This window comes from Fundulus heteroclitus, chromosome 6, assembly GCF_011125445.2.
Source record: "Fundulus heteroclitus isolate FHET01 chromosome 6, MU-UCD_Fhet_4.1, whole genome shotgun sequence".
In the NCBI taxonomy this organism is placed as follows: Eukaryota; Metazoa; Chordata; class Actinopteri; order Cyprinodontiformes; family Fundulidae; genus Fundulus; species Fundulus heteroclitus.
Genome location: NC_046366.1, coordinates 4790502 through 4810844, shown reverse-complemented (window position 1 = coordinate 4810844; position 20343 = coordinate 4790502). Strand labels below are relative to the sequence as shown.

The following is a 20343-nucleotide window of genomic DNA, read 5'->3' as shown; positions in this document are numbered from 1 at the left end:
CCTTCTCAATAATATATAAATGTGTTTGTTGCTATAGAGATACAGTCCAGTACATGCAGCCCTTTAGTGGAGCTTTTGCATGAATTACTGCCTCAATGTGACCATAGCATGGAGGAGACATCAGCCTGTGGTTCTGGTTCTGCTGAGGTGTCCTGGAAGCCCAGGATGGCGGCCTGCAGTCAGACGTGGGTAGTAGCTAGGTTTGCAGCTACATTTACTTGAGTTTTGGACAAAATGTACTTTTAGGAGTAGTTTCAATGCCCTGTACTTTTTACTTTGACCTGAGTTATATTAACAAGTATCACTACTCTTGAGTAAAGTTTCTGGCTACTTTACCCACTGTGACAAACTTCATGTATAAAGAACAGACTAGTTTAACCAGAAATGCACCAGAGAGACACAAATCTACAGTTTCTGGTAAAGTGAGACCTCTTATTTGTACACAAGCTTTGTTGTTTTAATGTTATTTTCTATCTGCTGAGCTCTTTGAGCCATTTGGAGGTCAAGTGAACCTACAGTAGAACAGTGGATAGTGTAAGTACTTTGCACTGTTCTAACATACTGTATAGGCATTAAGTACTCTAAGTATTGGTTTTAAGACTTTTACATTGAAGAAAATTGATACAGAAAAGTGTTTCTTCTATCTGAATTTTGTAATTGTGCTTTTCTTATAAGAAGGAAGCAGGAAGTAATCTAACATTTCCTGCTAGGCTTGACATGACTCTCCATCACTGTAACAGGTGGAGCTTCTGTCCTGGAGCCTCAGTTCAAACCTCGCTGATCACCGTCAGATTCTTAAATTGTCTCCGGCCACAGTTTTCACTGTTGCTTGTGCACTTTTTGCGCCACGCTTTTTCCTTCCACTCAACATTCCTTATGTGTGAACAAAGCTCTTTGTGAACAGCTTGTCAGCTTGATCTCCTGTGACCACCAGTTTTCTAGTGAGCAGCTTCCCCCCCATGCTTTTGTAGACAGCAACATGGACAAAACACAACATTTCTGCATTAAATGTCCCTTTTTGTTTATGTAATATGAGATGCTGAAGTTTTGGGGGGTGGGGTTCCATTAGCTGTAAGCCATAATCACCAGAACTAACAGAAATAAATGCTTGGACACACTGTACACAAAGGATCTATGTGTACAATATGAGTTGACCTTTTTGAATTGAATTCTTGAAATCAACGTTTTGTTATTTGATTTTTATCCCCTTTAATAATGTATGTGCATAGGTTTAAAGTAGCTAAATCTTTTACAAGATACACAATCCTGATGTCATCTGAAAGTGTAATGGAAGCTCCTTTGAGAAATGTAGATGGTTCTGACATAAAGCAGTTTTAATGACGTCGCTAACATACATGAGCGTACCACACTGTTGCCATATTTTAGGAGATGGGTGACAGGAGACTGAACGCTGGAAGGCCAAAAGTTTAACTGCAGTTTAATAAACACAGTTAATGCATGAATCGCCAATCAGTCAGTGGGACACATGGGTCATGTGGCTCATTAGTCAACCAATCAGAGGTTGGGGTCTGTTTGACACGTCACTGTGATAGGTTAAATTATTTAATGCTGCACGCCTGGTGAAATAATTCTGTACATCAGCAGTGAACTGCATGTGTTTGAACATGATTTGAACAAAAAACTAATTTGAATTCATTGAACGATTTTAACATATAAATTATTGATCATTTAGAATAAAATAATATTTGGCCCTCCGTAGACAGAGGGTTGAGGGGAAAAAAAACATGCAATCGTATATAATAAAAAAAATGTTAGAACTCTCTGAAGGTTGTTTTTTCCTTCCTTAAATTCACATTCATAAAGGGGGAAGGCGGCGGTGGAACATTAGAAGCAGTCTTGTTTTAAATCCAGACCGAGAAAACTGCTAAGAATTGCACGTACAATTGACGGATGTAGTAACTTTATCTGCAACAGAACTTTATTAGCGCCACGTTGGTTTGTGGACACCTCCGGCTACACTGTGTGCCAGATGGCAGTATTCCAAACCATTTACACTGTACTTAATGTAAGCTTGTCTGGCACCTTTTTTATTTAATGCATCAAGAGATCCAGCTCATCTTTGCAGTGATCTGACACCCACTGAAATACAGTATATCAGCTGCACAAAAGAGGTGAAACTATGCCATAAGTGTAGGAATCCTGTGAAAACAGTAGCAGTGGTGCTTTCCTTCCACCCGGGTGCTTCTCAATACAATCTGATGGATGCGTGGGTTTCATCTTAAACCTAAAAAGACTCGTATAATACTAAGATTGGTTGAACCGATCTGAATACATCCTTTAAAAGCAGTACTGGGTGTGCTGAAGGCCTTTGTTGGCACCGACGAGGTCAAACCAGCCTGCATCGTATTTGGCTGAATTCTTCAATCAAAACGTCTTCAGGTATCAAGTTATATAAAACAAACGTTCTTAAACTTCTATAAGAACAGTTCTTTTTCTTTTTTTTCAGTATTTTTTCAGTCTCCTCACTCTCATGCAATAAGGTCTACATAAGGATGCGGGATGCAGTTCTTGTTGTCGGCTAATACCTCTGTGGTGCGTCTAAAAACTGGGTTTGTACATTGCTAAAATGCAGGCAGAGCTAAATATGCAGTTCAAAACTTATCAAGGGGGGGGGGGGGGTCAGACAAGCCTTGATGTCGCTCAAGGCCCTCGAGGACAACATGTGTCTGTGTGTGTGTGTGTGTGTGTGTGTGTGTGTGGGGGGGTCTGACTGCTGTGTCAGATCCAAGATGTAACATCCACTTTGGCTTATGTTAACAGTCCGCTTCCATCCTTTAGAGATCAGGAGCCCCGAGGAAGCCGGCGGGCACCGTGAGCGCCCCGTCCTCCCTTTCTTTCCGCTGAAAGGGAGCGCCTACGCTTTTGTCTGTGCAGCGATTTCACCCCTCCTATTTCGGTGGTATGACCACGAGCGGCGCCCCTCTCCTCGGCCTCCACATCAGCACTTGGGCGTCGTTGGCGTTGGGTCTTCCCAGCGCGTTGGGAGGGATGGGCTCCTGGTAGTTGAGGATGTGCGGCTGCTCCTGGTAGGGTCGACCCACCAGCGAGGCCCGGGAGCCGAGGGGCATGTCCGGGTCCACGGCGATGTCGACCCGCATCCTCCACCGCACCGTCTGCAGCACAATGCGCTCCTGCACAAGACCACAGGGATAAGGTCAGCATGGATTAGGAGACGGTACGCTAATCTTTCATTACTGTGAATGATGCTGTTTGGTTTTTTTTGTTTACTACATGATTATTATTTTTGAAATAATTGATGCAAGTTTATCTCCTGTGAGTAGATAAAGAAGGTTGCAAGTAAACCAAAACAAGCTCAACCAAGCTCTTCAGCTGCAGCCAGAGTGGTAATGACCATTGCAGAGTTTGTCCACTGGAGAACTGAACGCCATGATTGAGTCATTTGTAACTTTACACCAAAAGAGAAAAGTGCAAGAGGAGCTGATACCATCACAGCCTGTCTGGGTGAAATACAAAGCCTGCATGTATAGCCAGAGATCTGCATGGACAGCTGGGAAAAAAAATGTTAACGGATGCACATGAAACTGATGCAAAAAAGGATGCTGACTTCTTAGAATGATGCGGGAGCAGGCGGCTTGCTCTCTGTGGTTCGCTCCTACCTTGGTGACAGAGTTCATGGCCACCAGCCAGGTGATGAAACTCTGGTCCCGGGTGATGTGGGTCAGCATGGGGGTGTTGCTGTTGCTGATGGGGACCGCCCAGGTCACGCTGGGGTAGAAGTTGTCGTTCATGCTGACCGTCAGCCGAGAGGGTTTGGACGTTGGGCCGGTCAGGGTCACCGTCTCCGTGGTGTTGCCGTACCAGGGGTAGCTGACGCCATCCGAGTCGCTGATGGCCTTCACCCGGCCCTCACGTAGCTCCGGTAGCTCCCAGCTTGACCTGCGGCGGGGCAGGAGACAGAAAGGTGAAACTCATTTGCTGCCCCCGAGCGAAGGCGCGTGACGCCGTGCAACAGCCAGGTGCCGTCTTCTCCTTACATGCCGATGTCACCGTAGGTGTTGTAGAACTCCATCTGGGTGCAGGCTTGGATCCAGCCCACCACCCAGGTCTCGTTGCGGGGCACCGGGGGCATCACAACCCCCGCCGAGGCCCTGAAGTAGGGCGTCTTATAACGGAGCACAATGGGTGAGTTCTCCTCTATGATGGTAGGACACTGGTCAATGGAGGCCGACACCTCGTACACCACGATGTTCTCCCGTCTGATGCGGGGCTTGCAGGCAATGCTCTGAAGGCAGCCCATAGTGCAGGCGACAAGCGAAAGGAGCAAAAACGGAGGAGGAGGGACCAAGTGATGCCTGGCCAGTATGCTCATCGGTCCCCCCCTCAGGGCTCCACCCGTGCCTGGAGAGCAGATCTAAGCTTTTAATGGCACATCACCAGTGATTGGTTGGGAAGGAAGAGAGGAGAGGAGAGGATGATCGGGGAGTGCCACAGTCACCATAGATCAAGCACACAAACACCCACCATCATATTTTCAGGATGGTGTGGAGAGGGCTTTCTGGGGAGAGTGTATCACAGATCTCCGCAGCCTCCTCCCCCCGGTCTGTCTGCTGACTGCCGCACTGCCCTTGGCGCTCGTCCCCAGAAACTGCAATCCGGCCTCCCCTGGGCTGCTGCTTCCGCTCCGCCGAGCGTCCCCCGCTCCTGGTCGAGTCCGCACGTCCGGCTGCACGTCGGTGCCCCTTGATCCTGCTGCCCTGCTCCCGGCTCTGCGCTGTCATGTCAAGTGGCGACAGGGCAGCCAGGTGCGTCAGAGGAGGAGGGCTGGGATGCCTTTTGTTCGCTCGGCGTCCCTTGGATCTGAGCGAAATTCACGCGGCGCCCTCCAAAGACGAAATCGAGGTCTTCATCCCTCTGACCTACATGAAAACAGAAGACGCGAAAACGCCAGCGACCGATGCGAGCCGGCGGGGCTGTTTTAATGGTTCCCTGGCAGGGGGCTGCCATCCGCGGAGACGCGTGAATGGTGCACCATGAATGAAAGCGGCGAGGCGGAACGGACGTGGTAAAAGCATCCCATCAGCCCCTCGGTGAGCCGCCTCGCTGCGGGTCGTAACGGAGCGGAGAGCATCTTCCAGCGGCGGCTCGCCTTGCGCGGCTTTGGAGGTGCTGATGCTGTAGGCAGCGGAGGGAGAGAGGAGGGAGGGGCGTCACCCGACCTCTGCATTGAAAAAAAAAAAAAAAAAAAAAACAAGTGCGCGAGGGGCGTGGCCACGAGCCCGCGTCACGCAGCCCTGTGCGAAACCCCATTGGTGGATAAAGTCAACAGCGGAAGTGGAGCCGTTGCCGTTCCCTCCGACCGACAGTGACACGCAGTCACCGGTCACCCCTCAGCCCGTGCTGGTTTATGTTGGGCCGCCTGGTCGGTACCGCGTCTCAGAGGGTCCACAGCGTGTTGAAGCAGGTGTCGCTGACCATGAAGCCGAAGGTCATCTTCGTCCTGGGCGGACCCGGCGCCGGGAAAGGGACGCAGTGCTCCAAAATCGTGGAGGTACGATGGAGGAAGAGGCAGCGGTTCGTGAAATGTGGCGACTTCCGTGCTGGAGGCTCAGCCGGATCAAACGAGAAGTGTGTGCGGCGGAGCTCTGGCCGGTTCCACTCATTATTACGTCTTTATGGAGGCTTTAGTGAGCCTGTTCCGCTGACTTCCGCCTGTCGTTTAAAGGGGGGTCTGGATGTGTTAGCGCGCTAGCTAGCTTTGCCCTGTAGAGCTTCTAGCTTTTTAGAAAGGAGCGGACCGTGACGCGCAGGAAACCCCGGTGGATGAAGCCTCCTCTGCGGGCTGTGCTGGCTCCTGCTGCTGCACTCACGTAATGATCGGAGCCCGTCTGGAGGCCACTGGATCACACGGATATCCGCGTCTGTGCAAATATTAGCTGATTTAGTGGGGAGATTGGCTGTACTGCGCTCATAGATGTCAGTCACTATTCACATATGCGGCAGATACATGAAAGTTAATATATGAGGCGAAGAGTGTAGAGAGGCGGTGTTGTCCTGCATTCACTGACATGCTCTAGAGTCTAGATTGGTTTGGCTCTTCTGGAAACCATCTTCAGGCTTCTTAAACATCCAGGATGGCGCTCCGCTTTCTTTTCCCTGGGCTTCACTGCCACCGTGTGCTTGTTAACCAATGAAAAACTAAAGATGCTAAGCAGGCACTGGTTAAGTGTTAACGGCAGGTGAATCAAAGTTACTGCGGTCAGAACTCCCACCACCTGCTCAGAGACCCTAAACACCGCCGTTCAAGCCCAAAGCATGACTCGGCCTCCACCGTGTGTCGTAGATTATTCAACGCCGCTCCATTTGTTGCTCTGGTTTCCTGAAATGTCTTATCACTCTCTGGGTTCTTCTTCCACTGAGGACATTTTTCTAAAGCTGGTTTGGAGAACATTATACTGATCTGCTGTCTCAGGAGTAAGGGCGATCAGGACTTTTGTGCCGTGGCTCCCAGCCTGTGGGGTAATCTGCCTTCTCATGTGAGGTGCTCAAGGCTTAGACCATTTTTAAAGGGGCTTCTTAAGACCCATTTTTATTCTTTGGCTTTTAAGTCCTTGTGATTTATTGTATTTGTTGAAAGTTTCTTTTCTTTTAGTGCATTCGCTGATTACTGTACAACAGTAATCTTTAAGAAAAGCGTGAAAAAGGTCCATCCCTAGGTGCACTGCATCATAGCGCTCAATGATAAGTTTGGATACGACATGTTTTTCTGACGCCGTGCAGCCCTCTTATCTGGAAGAGTATTGTTGGGCTTTTATAGATCTTAATTTTATGCATTTACCTACAGAAAAGAGGAGAAAAACGTGCAGTTATGGCTGCAGTTAAAGTTGTGTAGACACCATATTAGTTAACGCTCTAGGTTTTCCAAAAATAACTAAAACTTTGTCCTGAAAATGGAATAAAAATGAAAGGAAAAAACAGCCAAACCATATCTCATAACCACTTTTAGGAATATAAATGAATTAGGTTGAAGATCCTTCCCCAGTACAGCGTGGTTTCTTTAAAAGCCAGACTATAAGAAGAAAAACCGGTTTCCACCTGTAGGCTTAGCATCTGTCTGTCTTCCTGTCCTCTCTCAGTTTTTTTAAGATGATTTAAAAAAAAAAAAGTGGGTGTTGTAGCTGTAAACCCGTTTCTTTCCTGAAAGCAATCAAAACGGAGCGAGCTCTGGATGTCTGTGTGTTTATGGTGGAGACTTTGAACCAACCACTACTCAGAAGTGACTGGGTGTTGGCCGCCATGCTGCCATGCTGCCAGCGCAGCAGTTAGACCTGAATGACTGAAGCTCCTTTCATACAGGCCGGCTTTTCCAGGCTGTGCACTTTCAGTTTGTAAAAGCCCTCCCATGTATGAATAAAACCAGAGGATGGAATGGCTGCACCCCGGTCTGAAGAAGCTCTGCCTACAATCCTGTTTGTAACCCCGTGGATCAGTGGATCATATAGGAAACGTGTTTTTTTTTCTGTGTGTCTTTCAGGCCTACAACTACACTCATTTGTCAGCTGGAGATCTGCTGAGGGCAGAGCGGGGTAGAGAAGGGTCTGAGGATGGACAGCTCATCGACAACTATATCAAAGAAGGCAAAATCGTCCCAGTGGAGATCACCATCCGCTTGCTCAGGAAGGTACGTCTCAGATCCAGGCTGGAAATCAGGGCCACGCAGGGGCGGGGGGGTTATTTTTTCATTTAAAGTGACAACTGGTGGTGCCAAAGCAGGAGGGAAAGCTGGCAAAATTATAAAAAAAAAAGGAATAAAATGTCCATGAGGATCACTTTGGTATAATTAAAATCTTTTATCTCCTCACTGGTTCTGGATCTTTTAAACCATTAACTAGAACCGACTTTAGAGTAATCAGTTAAATCTGTTACCACATTTAGGCTTTAAAATAAAAAACTCATGTTGCTGCGACTGCATGGTCTCAAACGGACACACGTCGACCAATCCAGACAAACCTGAAAGCATTTATTTAGTGAGGAAAACATTCATGGGGGAAAAAGATTTTGAACCAAATCTTTAGTGTCATCAGTATTTTCTAATCTAATCTTTACTGCTTTAGATTCACTGTTGGCGTTCCTAGGATCTTCTGGTGTAAATATGTTGACACCATGCGGAACGATAAAAAATCCTAGCTTAAACAGGTTTGCTCGAACAGCGTGTGGCGCCCGGTCAGACGACAAACGCCACACACCAACAGATTTTGCCTAAGATCATTCAGATGTCAGATGGGAAATCATCTCAAGATTAAACGTGAGTTCAGAGTACATAAACATGACCGATGGGGGAGAATAATGACGTTTGTGGACTGATTTTAACGTAGAAAAAAACAACAAAAATAATATGAAAGAAAGGCTTAGGTTAAAGAAGTGGAGAAAGCGGGGGCAGGGGTGAGGGTGGAGGTCTGTTGGGAATCCCTCAACGCGCTTTCTGATTGGCTACACACGGACCCAGTCGCTCTTAACACACCACACACGGCAGGAATATCTCTTAAGATTATCTTAACAGACACGGCGATAATGGGCGCTCTCTGAACCAGCCTGCCGTGTGAACCAGCCTTTAAGATGAATGTGGAAAAGCACCTTACTCCCACTGTTGGGTACGGCGGAGGACCGTTGATGCTGTGGGCCGGTTCCAAAGACCCTGAGAACCGTACTTAGAGTGTGTGGTGTCATTAAGTGTGGTTAATGCAAGTAGATTTTAATTTCCTTTAAGGCTTTAACACAGCGGCCCATAGTGCCAATAACTGGCTGTGCGTGTTAGGGTCTGTGTCTGCTACACAAAATGGTTCAAATCATTGTTCTAAGCTAGCTTTGTGATTGGTTCGGTTAGAACCATGGTGACCGTCAGCCCGCTGGGATGTACGATGAGTAGGGACCGCGGTGGTGGGTCCTGGTGCAAAGACCCTCAGCTACTGCAAACTCAGTTTTACTTGAGCTTTCCTTCCAGCTTTACCCAGCCAGCCCCACGGTTGGTGTTTGCCTAGTAACCGAGAAAGCTTGATGCATCTCCAATGCACCAGAGCAGAACCTGAGTGGAACTCCACCATCATTAGTGTTCACACCACTTAAAAACACAGATTTGTCCCCCAATGGTTGCTATACATTGTTGAGGATATTTCAGCGTCTCTGCCCCTCGTCTGAACATCTGTTTAGTGTTAGAAGTGAGCCTACAGGGTTTCCACCTCCACACTGGGGGCCGGGGCAGACTTCGAACCGTGCCACAGTCCTCCAAACCGTTATCAGTTGGTTCTCTGCACCGAGACGTCACTGTTGCCCTTTGTGCTTTCCCCCTTGTTTAGGCCATGGAAGAGACGATGAAAACAGATGAGACCAAGAGCTACTTCCTAATCGACGGCTTCCCTCGTAACGAGGACAACCTCCAGGGCTGGAAACGGGACATGGACGACAAAGCAGATGTCAAGTTTGTGCTTTTCTTTGACTGCAGCAATGAGGTACGTCAGAGAACAGGGGAGCTTTGGTCGTCTGGTTGCACAGCTGCTAATGAGGATTTTATGTCGCGTGCACAGGTTTGCATCAACCGATGTTTGGAAAGAGGCAAGAGCAGCGGGCGCACAGACGACAACAGGGAGAGTCTGGAGAAGAGGTGAGCCGTTGGCCCGCAGTCTGCTGAATTCATGTTGTTTCAACCTCTTGTTTCCATGCGGAGAAATCAACCTGAAATCAAGCGGGTCCAGCTGCTTTGGCCTATTTAACTGGCTGCCGGATACCTGCGCACGTTGATGACCTCCTTTATGTCTCGTTCAAGTCCCATGTGCGCCCCGACCCCGATTACCAGCTGCCATTCTTTTCTTACGCAGACTCCAAACCTACCTGGAGTCTACTCGGCCAATCATCAAGAAGTATGAGCAGGATAACAAGGTGCGCACCGTAGACGCTTCTCGCTCCGTGGACGAGGTGAGAAAACCGCATCCCTTGAGGCTCTGCTTATTTTCATTTATTTTTTATTTTATTTTATTTATTTTTTATTTATTTTTTTATCGGTGAGCTTCGCAAAAATATTTACACTCCTGAAACATTTCACGTTGGAAAACCTCAAAGTTTGCTTGGATTTTTTTTTGACGAACCGACGGAAAAAACATGAAAGAAGGAAAAAGGAGGCATTTGGATTAAGCCCTCCTTAGTCTATACATTCTAGCACTGCTTTTTGTTGGATAGGACGTGTTCTAGTCTCTCTCTGTCTCGACCAGCTTTGCATAGATGGAGACTGAAATGTTTGCCTGGTGAACTTAGTAAGGTTGTGATGAAATCTGCGAACATTAATATTCAGGCATTTCCACAGATTCCTGATTGCATTTACTGATTAGGTGACGTCTGAAGGCGTTTGGTAACAGTCGGTTTTATTTAGGCATCAGTGAAAGGAGCTGAACACAAATGCTTGCCGCACTTTTCAGATTTATGGAGACAAAAACAGTTTTGAAAACCATAATTAGTTTTTAATACTCTTTAGCGATTTATACCGTTTTGGTTCTTGTTTTTTTTTTTTTTTTTTCTCTCTTAGGGTAAAAATCATCTCACCCGTTGTTTGCTCTCCTGCAGGTGTTCGCTGATGTCAGAGCCATCCTGGACAGAGAAGCTTGAGTTTCTGCAACTGTCACATCACAACACTCATTTATCCTTTTTAAGTTTCCTTTTATCCACTGTAGTTATACCTTACTGCCTTTCTATGTACTTACAGATGAGGTTTCTTTTGATTTCCGTGCGGTGCGTGTTGTAACTGCAGCGCTGTTTGTGCAGAGAGGCGCAGCAGCTACTCATTATGGACGCTCAGCCCAGAGGCTCTCAGCTCTTAGCTTTCAAATAAAGATTACGGCCCGCCTCGAGAAGCCGATTGCTTTGTCAAAGACACTCAACGGCATCATCAACATGATATTTAGCACTACTGTCATCACAGCATCACGTCGTGAGAAGGAGCTGGGATGCCGCAGACCAAACAGTCATGTGACCGGGTGACAAGGACAGAGTAGACTCTTTACTGATCTGCCTGTAGCATCTCAGGCATCTCAACTAAAGGAACCCAACATCCACCTCCTATTCCATGGACAGGACCCACCCTGGTGCTATGTGGACGTGTCCGGCATCTGGCAAGAAGATTTGTCTTTAGCTGAAGATTTTGATGCACTTCATTATAGCAACATGATGTAGGACAAGTTCAAATGTGTAGAAGAAAATTAATTTTTTTTGTATGTGTTGACGGCGGAATCATAAAGATGGAAAGTAAAAACAACATAGAAGTCTTCTTCATTTGTAGTTTAGGGTGTTTAGTCTCACAGTCCTGTGAAAAACTATTCATGCCCTTACACATTTCTCTATCCAAACCAGCCTGGACATGTGAGAAAATGTAATCACAAATTAACCTTTGGTTCCGTTTCACCCGGCACACCCAGGCCTGATTACTGGCAGATCTTTTGTTTAATTCAGTGCTTTATTGGTGGGAAATTTAGTCCACGGCAGAAGAATCCACACACCAACACAATTTCCACATTTAATAATCAAACACCAACAAGGATTACACGAAACAATACAACCATTAAACAGTGTAGAATAGGGCAAACTTGGTCAAAGTTGATTTGGAGCTTTAATTACACTATGGAAAAGGAATAATTGTATGGACTGGACCTTACGGTTGGCAACTGGTACTCTCCACCTAAAGGACGGTGGAAATTCCTGTAAGAGGGGTGATCTCTGCCGACTGGGATGTACTTGGTCTTTTTCACAATCTGTCTGTTCCAGAATAAAGACAGGGGGCGCTGTTGAAGGCCAGTTACACAGAAGGTTCTTATTTTTCAAGGAGAAGTTCCCACATCAAGCAGCAGGGGTGTAAATCAGACGGCTTGATCGTGGTACGATGTTATATCAATTTGTCTGGATGACAATATGTTTGCCAATATCACAAAGCCTGTCACGATATAATTTCCATTAAATTCAGTTTACAAGTCTGTCATCGACTTGATTCCTACTCCTAAATAAAAACCCAGGTGTGATTTGACCTTTTTATTTCTTAGCTCTTACAGACATCAGGCATTTAAATCAAAAACAGCATTTTCTAATATCTTTATATATATATATATATATATATATATATATATATATGAGAGAGAGAGATTCATGCCTAAATTTCTAAATAAAGGTGTATCTTTTATTTTGCATTGATGTAGTTGGGTTGTTAGTCGATGTGGATCGATGTATTGTTACACCGCTACCAAGCAGTAAACCCAAATGTTAAAACAGACTCAACAGAAGATTTGTGGAAAGATTTCTAAAAGCAACACATCACGCCCTGATATGAAGAGATGTCGTAGGAGATCAGACAGAAAGTCATTGTTGGCTGCAGTGAAGCGCAGTCAGAGCCGTCATCAGGAAGCTTTGTGACTTTAGGGACAATATTCTGTGGACTATTGATGGGAACTTTTTTGGTTTGTGTCCCGTTATATATGGTGTAAAATAAAAGAGCATATCAGCATAAAAACGGTGCCGACGGTGACACATGGATGATGGCCCGGGGCCTTCTTTCATCCTTCATGACCTGGACTTGCTGGAACTGATGGAACCATCAATTCTGCGCTCTGGCAGAACATCCAGAAAAATGCCCTCATCATCTCTTACAAAGTGCTTTTTGTATTTTGTAAGGTTATCTTTGTTTGATCCATCTATCTATCTATCTATCTATCTATCTATCTATCTATCTATCTCTCTACCTATCTCTCTCTCTCTCTCTCTCTCTCTCTCTCTCTCTGTGAATAGTGAATAAGTGAATAAACCTGGAATGGATAAATACTTTTCCACAATACTCTGTGTGCTATTGATATATATGTAAAATGAAAATTGTTTAAGTTTTAATCAATATTCTTTCCAAACATATAAGCCAGCAGGGGGCGCTTTTCTTCATAATTCCGGATTTCGCTCCTATTGAACCAAACGAACGACAAAAATAATGTGCAAATACTATTTCTGAATTTTTTAAATCTAGATTTTAGGTTCTATTGCACCAGATTATTTAGAACTAATTGTTTTCTTTTGGCCTATACACATTTATTTTAAAATGAGTATATAAAAACAGATAACTAACACCTTTTCTCCATAGGACAGGTAATGAACCACAACTTCACTACCGATGGAGAACTAGTACAGTTTTGCTTCATTTAAATCTAGTTAGGCTTTGGCCTTATAAATATTTAATATACTCTAAGTCTCATAATAACACCACAGAAATAACGGAGCAAAGTTTATATGCTTCACAATACACATTTTATTGTCATATATATATTTATAAATATATTTCATATGTATATTCAATTGCCACTAGAAACACATTTGCTTACATAGTACTGATATTCCTGAGTGTTTTTAGCTTGAGGCCTGGTATCTGAACATTTAAGAGCTTCACCCTTCAGGTCAGGCCTAAACCTGCATATGCATTCTTAATTAGCCGAAGTACCAAGGCAGAACACAAAAAGGGAGGTGAAAAGTACCAGAGCTTTCAAATGGTCACAATTAAAATGTATTAATTGTCAGTCTGTGGAAACAGCCAATAGAAAAAGGTAAATGTAAGGCACCGTAAATCTGCTAATTAGTATGAGTGTTTAACGAAGCATATATGGTTAGGTAAAAAATAAGAATCCCACTGGGGGGAAACAGATCGCTTCAGCACCACATATTAGAAGAAAGAAGACATTTACAAAAATAAATAATATACAAAAGTGCCGGGAATGGGGTTTGACGAAAACATTTAACGAAGAAACACTCAAGCTAAAGAAGGAACAGATATATTACTACATCATGGGTATGTGCAAGATACCAAGCTCAAAAATTCTGTGAAAAAAAAAAAAAAGGGGGGGGAGGTATGTACAACAAAGTAGCGAGTTTCAAAACAGGAGACAGTCTGTAAATATTACAGCATGTACCACAAACTATGACACAGCAAAATAGAAAGCCCGCAGCATGACTGCTGTACCAAATGTACCAAATATTAATATAAGAAAATGTACCAAATGTTAATATTGTCACACTGTGTCAGCAAATAGTTATCTGAAAATATATCATAGATAGATATCATCTTATTTACACGAACAGCTTTATGAAAAAAGCAACAAGAACAAAAAATCGGCATCATGACTGGATCAGACCAATTACTGGGCAAGTTCGTAGCGAATCTAAAAACCAAAGTGTAACAGTGATACTCGATGACTCGCTGTCATTCTGTTGAGGTATTTGCACACTGGAGAAATACCCACTCAGATTCACATTCAAGACGTACATTCGGTTGTTGGACATTCAAAAGAAAAGCACTGACTGGAGTCTCTGAACAACCAAACAGTTGACAGTCATGTGCACAAGCGCAAAAAAAAAAAAAAAAAAAGGCAAACGTTGGACTGAAGCGTCCGCCCGCTCCGCGTCTTTAAAACCATGTCCGTACGCAGCGGCCGGCGAGCGGCTCAGGAGGAGTTCACCAGGCCCGCCGCCATGTTGCCGGGAGACCTGCGATACTGAGCCTTGGTGTTGGTGACGGCGCCGTGCTTCTGCCGGAGATGAAGCCTGAGCTGACTTTTGTGTCTGAAGTGGAGGTCACATTTTTCACACTGCAGGAGAGAGACGGAAAACGATCAGAATGGCGCGTCAAACGGACAACGTTCTCCCCCGTGGTCCAAGAATACATCGCCTCTACATCGCCTCGCTCGTTTCCTCGCCTGACAGGAGAGGACTCGATCCCTTTTGAGGGGAAAGGGGCGCTCTGATTTCAATGGGGGGGTCAACGCAACATCTGGGGTATTAGGTGCAACGGAAAGATAAAATAAGCAAACAGGTGTTTTTTCCCTCCTTCCCACTGTCGCTTCATGCTTGCTCAGTATGAGGGATTGCTGCAAAGCCATGGACAATGCAGACGACTCTCCCTGTAGCTCTACGCTTCCCCAGGAGTGAATGCTGCTTGTCGGGACTTTGAAGCAATCAACTGGTTTCCTTATATAGGACATTTTTGACCAATCTCTATAATCTGACCCAATCTGTATAATATGATTGAATTTTACTTTGTAAAGTGCTTCGAGATGACATGTTTCACGAATTGGCGCTATATAAATAAAATTTAATTTAATTGAATACTTATAGATGCTGAAACACCAGGCAGACAAGGCAAGCCATTAGACACCTCTTCCAATAGACAACTATACTCTGTACAAAAAGTAAAAGCATTTGTGTTTAGATTTTTTTTCCTGCACTGCAACAACCCTTGTTGAAAAAAACCTCCCCATCTGTTTGATTATCTTTTGCACCAAATACCCCAAATGTTGCATCAGCTCGTCTGGCTTCTGCTTCCCCCTAAAAGGTGGCGCAACAGCCAAAGGTCTTTATCTTAACGTGTGAATCTATCTATAACTGACTTCCCTTCAGGACTACTGAAGGATCAGATGAGGCCTGTTCTGCTGTCAGTCAGGAGACATGCTGGACAATGAGGTAAGGGAGCTTACATGATAGGGCTTCTCTCCCGTGTGGATGCGCATGTGGCTCTTGAGCGTCTGAAGGTGGCGGAAGTGGGTTCCACAGATCTCACAGGGGTAGGGTTTCTCTCCCGTGTGGATCAGCACATGAGCGCGGAGGTGGGCGACCTGGAGACAAAGCGAGGGAAACAGTGAGCGCACTGGAACCTGGGCAGAACCTGAAACGGCCTCAAACGTCGGAGCGTCTGGAGCTTCTCACCTGCACAAAGCGAGAGCCGCACGTCTCACACTTGTATGGCTTTTCTCCAGAGTGGATCCGGGTGTGGGTCTTGAGGTTAGCCGGCCGGTTGAACTGAGCTCCGCAGATGTTGCAGTGGTACGGCTTTGCGCCTGGAAGTAGGCACAGACAGATTGAGCACGGAGGGGTAACAGCCACGAGCCGCGCTTTAACCCCCCCCCCCCCCCAGGAAAATCCTGCAAGCACTCACCGGTGTGAACGGTCTTGTGGCTGGCCAGGTTGCCTTTGTAGCGGAAGGCGGCCTGGCAGCAGTCACACTTGTATGGCTTGTCACTGTGGACCTGACCCATGTGGTCCTTCAGCGAGTCTTCCTCTGAGAACTTGGAGTCACAGCCGTTGCAGAAGAAATTATTTTCTGCAGATTGGAGTAAAGGAGGACTTTAATTTATTGGTGTTTTTAAAAGACACAGTAACGTGATGTCCTGATGGCTGGTGGCTCTACTCACCACAGCTAGAGGGGGAATAATCTGAGCACATCTTTCTGGCCTCATCACTGCTGTATGAGGCAGGAGAGAGGTGGCTGGTTTCCATGTCCTGAGGGCTGTCGCAGCCAGAGGAGAATCTGGGGAAGAGAAAAGGAACCACGGCGTTCGTTAAGCATTAGCTCTCCATAACAGAGATGCGCTTAGCGCCAATTTATCTGGAGTTCTGCCGGTTTTACCTGCTGCTGCAGCTGAGCTCGCTCTGGGGCAGAAGCATCTCCTCTCTGTGGCTGTTGGCGCCCTCTTCTGGCCGAAGCTCATCGTGCCCACCAGCTGCTTCGCTCCTGGAGGGGCTGAGAGAGGGAGAGGGGGGTGCCGTCTCCGCTTCGGCTCTGCCTCCCTGGGCCTCCTTCCCGCTCTCATCCGGGGTTTTGTTCAGAACAATCAGCTTGTACTTCTTCCAGTTGCAGGCCTTGGCATCTCTGGGGGAGTCGCAGGCCTGTTTCAGGCTCATGCTTGCGTTAATGCTGCTGCTGGACTCGGTGGGTGAGTTTGGCTGGCAGTCGGACCTGAGGGGGCTCTGGGGGCAACAGATGACCCCTTTGCTATAGCTTGGAGTCAATCTCAAACAGCCGGTTTGTGGGTGTTGGCTGTTGTGGCCCTCCAAGGGAGAAGTGGGACACTGAAGGTGAGCCGCTGCTGGTCGGATGATGGAGAAGGGTTGTACCATGCTGGTTTTAGGTTCTTGCCGGCACACGGTCTTGTTAGAACTTTCTAGTACCGTAGCGGGGATCTTCAGATCGCCGTACACATGGTAGGAACCAGTGGTGTTGATGCCCCTAAAAACATTGGGGGTGTAGCCCCCACAATCCTGAGAGGGCCGTCTTAATAAGAGGTTCTTCCTAAAGTCGGGCTCCTTTTCCTCAGCCAGGTTAGACGAATCGTTCTGCACCTCTTCCATCTGCATAGTCAGAGCCTGATGCCTGCAGAAACAAATCAAACTTCAAGTCAGATCCCTCCAGCTTTGTCCGAAACAACCGCAGGGCTCGTTGCATTTTATAGAGTGCTTTACCTGGACTTGATGAACCTGTGGCAGGTGTCAGCAACGTGCTCCATCTGGAGGTAGATGGCTGTGTTCAGGGTGGTCAAGGCCACAGCGTCGTTAAGGTTCAGAAAAGACGTGTACATGAAGTCCAGCAGGAGGGAGAAGCCTTCAGGGTCCACTTTGGGGTCCAGGCTGATGGCACTAAGGCTTGCATTCTCAGGTTTCATGAACACAGAGTAGAAGAAGCCACTGCAGGATTGTAAAGAAAGAAAAAATGGGGGGGATTATATTTATCATAACCAGACAATATTAACAGCAAGGTATGAAACCCTCCCTTTCTTCTCAAACGCATACCTGCAAGCTACCAGGATGGCCTTGTGAGCGTGAAAGATCTGCCCATCCACCTGCACCGTGACATCAGTCAGGAGGTTCCTGCAGCGCAGGCGGTTGAAGTTAAGCAGGACGTCGCCTGCGTGACGCGTGAATTGAATGCAGTCATCTGCAGACGTGGCCATGCTGTCGCAATCTGAGGGGAAAAAATTTAGCAAAACGGGTTCCGTTAAATTTTTTATTATTTTTTTTTACAAATAAATTTAGCTCAAGTTAAAACACACAGAAAAGAAACCATAGAAACCAGAAACTAAAAGTACTAATACAATTCCAAAAATATGTGTTTAGTAGGACTTTTATTTAGACATGTTGGACTGTGTATATTTAATTAAACTAAAATCTTTACCCTCCTAAAGGTGATCCTCGTATTATTTGATGGTGGGACCAAAAGGGACAGAAAGACATTCAAAAAGAGGCACTTTGAAGAATGCAAGACAAAAGCATATTAATAAAAAATAAAAATAACAAAACAATGCTACTCATAATAGCTAGTTTTTTTTTCCCACCCATTCGTCAATTCTTGCATAAAAATACTATATGATGAAACCAGGGATATACTAGGGTGTGGCAGGGCCTGGAATGAGTGACAGAAAATAGAAAATGGCTCTATGAAGGACAGACATAATAATATATTTCATTTGTAGGTGCAAAAATGGAAAGCACTGTACTTGTAGTGAACATGCATTTATTAACCATTTGAATGTCCCAACCCATTTAGGTTTTCTGAAATGCATGAACAGAACACACGGCTATAGAACTGGGCTTGCGCCACCTGCAGGGGTGGCGCAAGCTCCTCGACAAGCCATCCATAACCTGAGAGCAGGTTAGGTGTCCTAACTGCGTTTTGACACCAGGTGGCGCCTTTGTTAATGGAAAAAGACAAAATGTTTACGAAACTATGTAAAACTATGCTTTCTGTCAACCAGGTCTTAACAACGGTGTAATAAACACGGCACTGCTTTTCCGTACTGTTTTTTTTTTCTTTTTTTAACATTTGCAGACTCGATTAGTAGTTACATTAACACAGCTCACAACGCTTAAAAATTATAGTTTAAATATTTTTAGGGTGGATTAAAAAAAAAAGCATTACTACTTTTACCCCCCCCCCCCCCCCCCCCCCCCCCCCCAAACACCGCAACATAACGCAGTGGGGCTAGTTAGGGCCACCTTTCTCATGTTTCCCCAATGCGCGCAGACAAACTGGCGCAGAGTGCGGGCTGGCAGCCTGCAGCACATTCCGTCCTTCCTGCTCAGATTGGAGCTGCCAGCGCACGGACCGAAACGTTTTCTGTTCCCCCACAACCACCACCCCATGCACGCACGCATGCACGCACGCACACACACACACACACACACCAGGGGGAACTCGCCCAATTTAACCAGTTTACATTCACCCCCCACACACCCCGCTTAACCAATCACCCGCCGTGTTTCTAAACCCCTTCAAAATGTTTCCCATTAGATCTGAGACGTCACGACGTGAAAGATTGTTGATTTCAAGGAGTGGTGACGCTGTTAACTGCGCAACTCGGGGCCGTGGGAGAGCGCGCCAGCGCAAGTCCCGTCAAGCTTCATAATACAAGTTAAAGCTGTCCTGGCACCGTCCTGGGGGGCCACCCGGGGACCCTTTCTAAGTGTTTACAGCCGGGCCCCACTATCAAAACAAACTCGGCCTTGGCACACGCTAAAAAAGTAAAAACACGCTCCAATTAAAACATGCTCGCCGTCGGCAGAGGAAATACTGCGCAAATGAGAAGTGACAAAACTAGACAGACCGGTTCTGTTGCGCCACCGCTGAACACAGCATTTAGTAACCATTTCCTAAACTTAGGAAATAATCACTGAAAACGTGAAATAATAATAGCAATAATAATAAAAAGGGTGAACATGAGCTACAGGTCTACTCAAAGCAGCGGCTCGTACACGGAGCGGAAGCAGCAAAAGTCCGTCTACTAAACATAAAACAAACAAAAAAACACGGTTTAGAACCGCGTGGTTCCGTTTAAAACAACCCAACATGACTGCAGCTGTCAGAAACAACCACCGCCGTCCACACATAACACTTCACGTTTAGCCAAAACGTTCGCAGAAATGCTCTAAATGAACTAAATCTCCAGTTTTTGGCAGCAGCTGGGGCGGCTGCGCGCCCGAGCCACTTCCATACACTTCTGAGAAAATAGGAAGAGAGAGAGAAAAAAGTCACCTTATAAAAGTTTCCTCGAAACTCTGAGCATCACCAGTTCTGAGAATCCAGTTCTAAGAAACAGAGAGGCTCAATTCTCGGAATTTCAACAGAAGGCTGTACCATTATTTGCGCAGCGGGGGAGGCTCTGCGCGCCGGTCGCCCCCCGGCGCTGCGTTAAAGGCGCTTTAAGCGAGCTCCGCAGTCATGGGCGGTGGACTGGCTTTCTGTCAGAGTTTTGGGGCATATTTGGTGGGACATTTGTCAACGGTCAAAGCGGCAACCAGCTGCTTTTTGGCGCTTCCAGATCCCCCCGCGTAGTGGACGCGTCCAAGTGCAAGGTCAGCTGACCCAGTTATAAATACCGTGGGGAACAGGGCTGTGCGTTGTCCGTCAGAACTCGCCCAGGGTCCTATGAAAATTGTTGGAAAGTCAGCCGCTCATGTTCCCCGAATGAGTAATGTGATGTGGCCAAGTTTGTTTGTTGGTTGGTTTGTTTTTTCCACTCTTTCCCAGCCGCA

The 20343-nt window shown here is 46.2% G+C and overlaps 3 protein-coding genes across 4 annotated transcripts; 1 reads left to right on the top strand and 2 right to left on the bottom strand.

The window, feature by feature from the left end:
* Positions 1-1917: 1917 nt before the first annotated feature.
* fam78ba (family with sequence similarity 78 member Ba) lies at positions 1918-5215 on the bottom strand. The gene is made up of 3 exons (XM_012860994.3): positions 4017-5215; positions 3639-3918; positions 1918-3152 (listed from the first exon to the last, which is right to left on the bottom strand). The coding sequence occupies exons 1-3, from the start codon at positions 4349-4351 to the stop codon at positions 2910-2912; spliced, it is 858 nt and encodes a 285-aa protein (XP_012716448.2). The 5' UTR covers positions 4352-5215; the 3' UTR covers positions 1918-2909.
* Positions 5216-5299: 84 nt separating this feature from the next.
* Positions 5300-11278, top strand: cmpk (cytidylate kinase). The gene is made up of 6 exons (XM_012860995.3): positions 5300-5530; positions 7514-7660; positions 9333-9485; positions 9561-9637; positions 9852-9948; positions 10591-11278. Exons 1-6 carry the CDS (start codon positions 5387-5389, stop codon positions 10630-10632), a joined length of 660 nt encoding a protein of 219 aa, XP_012716449.2. The 5' UTR covers positions 5300-5386; the 3' UTR covers positions 10633-11278.
* A 1998-nt stretch (positions 11279-13276) lies between these two features.
* On the bottom strand, positions 13277-19951 carry bcl6ab (BCL6A transcription repressor b). Of its 2 annotated transcripts, none has more exons than XM_012861059.3 (9): positions 19844-19951; positions 17605-17776; positions 17278-17499; positions 16445-17188; positions 16230-16345; positions 15974-16138; positions 15745-15875; positions 15516-15653; positions 13277-14630 (listed from the first exon to the last, which is right to left on the bottom strand). In XM_012861059.3, the coding sequence occupies exons 2-9, from the start codon at positions 17763-17765 to the stop codon at positions 14487-14489; spliced, it is 1821 nt and encodes a 606-aa protein (XP_012716513.2). In that variant the 5' UTR covers positions 17766-17776; positions 19844-19951; the 3' UTR covers positions 13277-14486. The 2 variants fall into 2 exon arrangements, with proteins under 2 accessions (XP_012716513.2, XP_012716514.2); XM_012861060.3 differs by lacking the exon at positions 19844-19951 and adding an exon at positions 17987-18734.
* Positions 19952-20343: the final 392 nt, after the last annotated feature.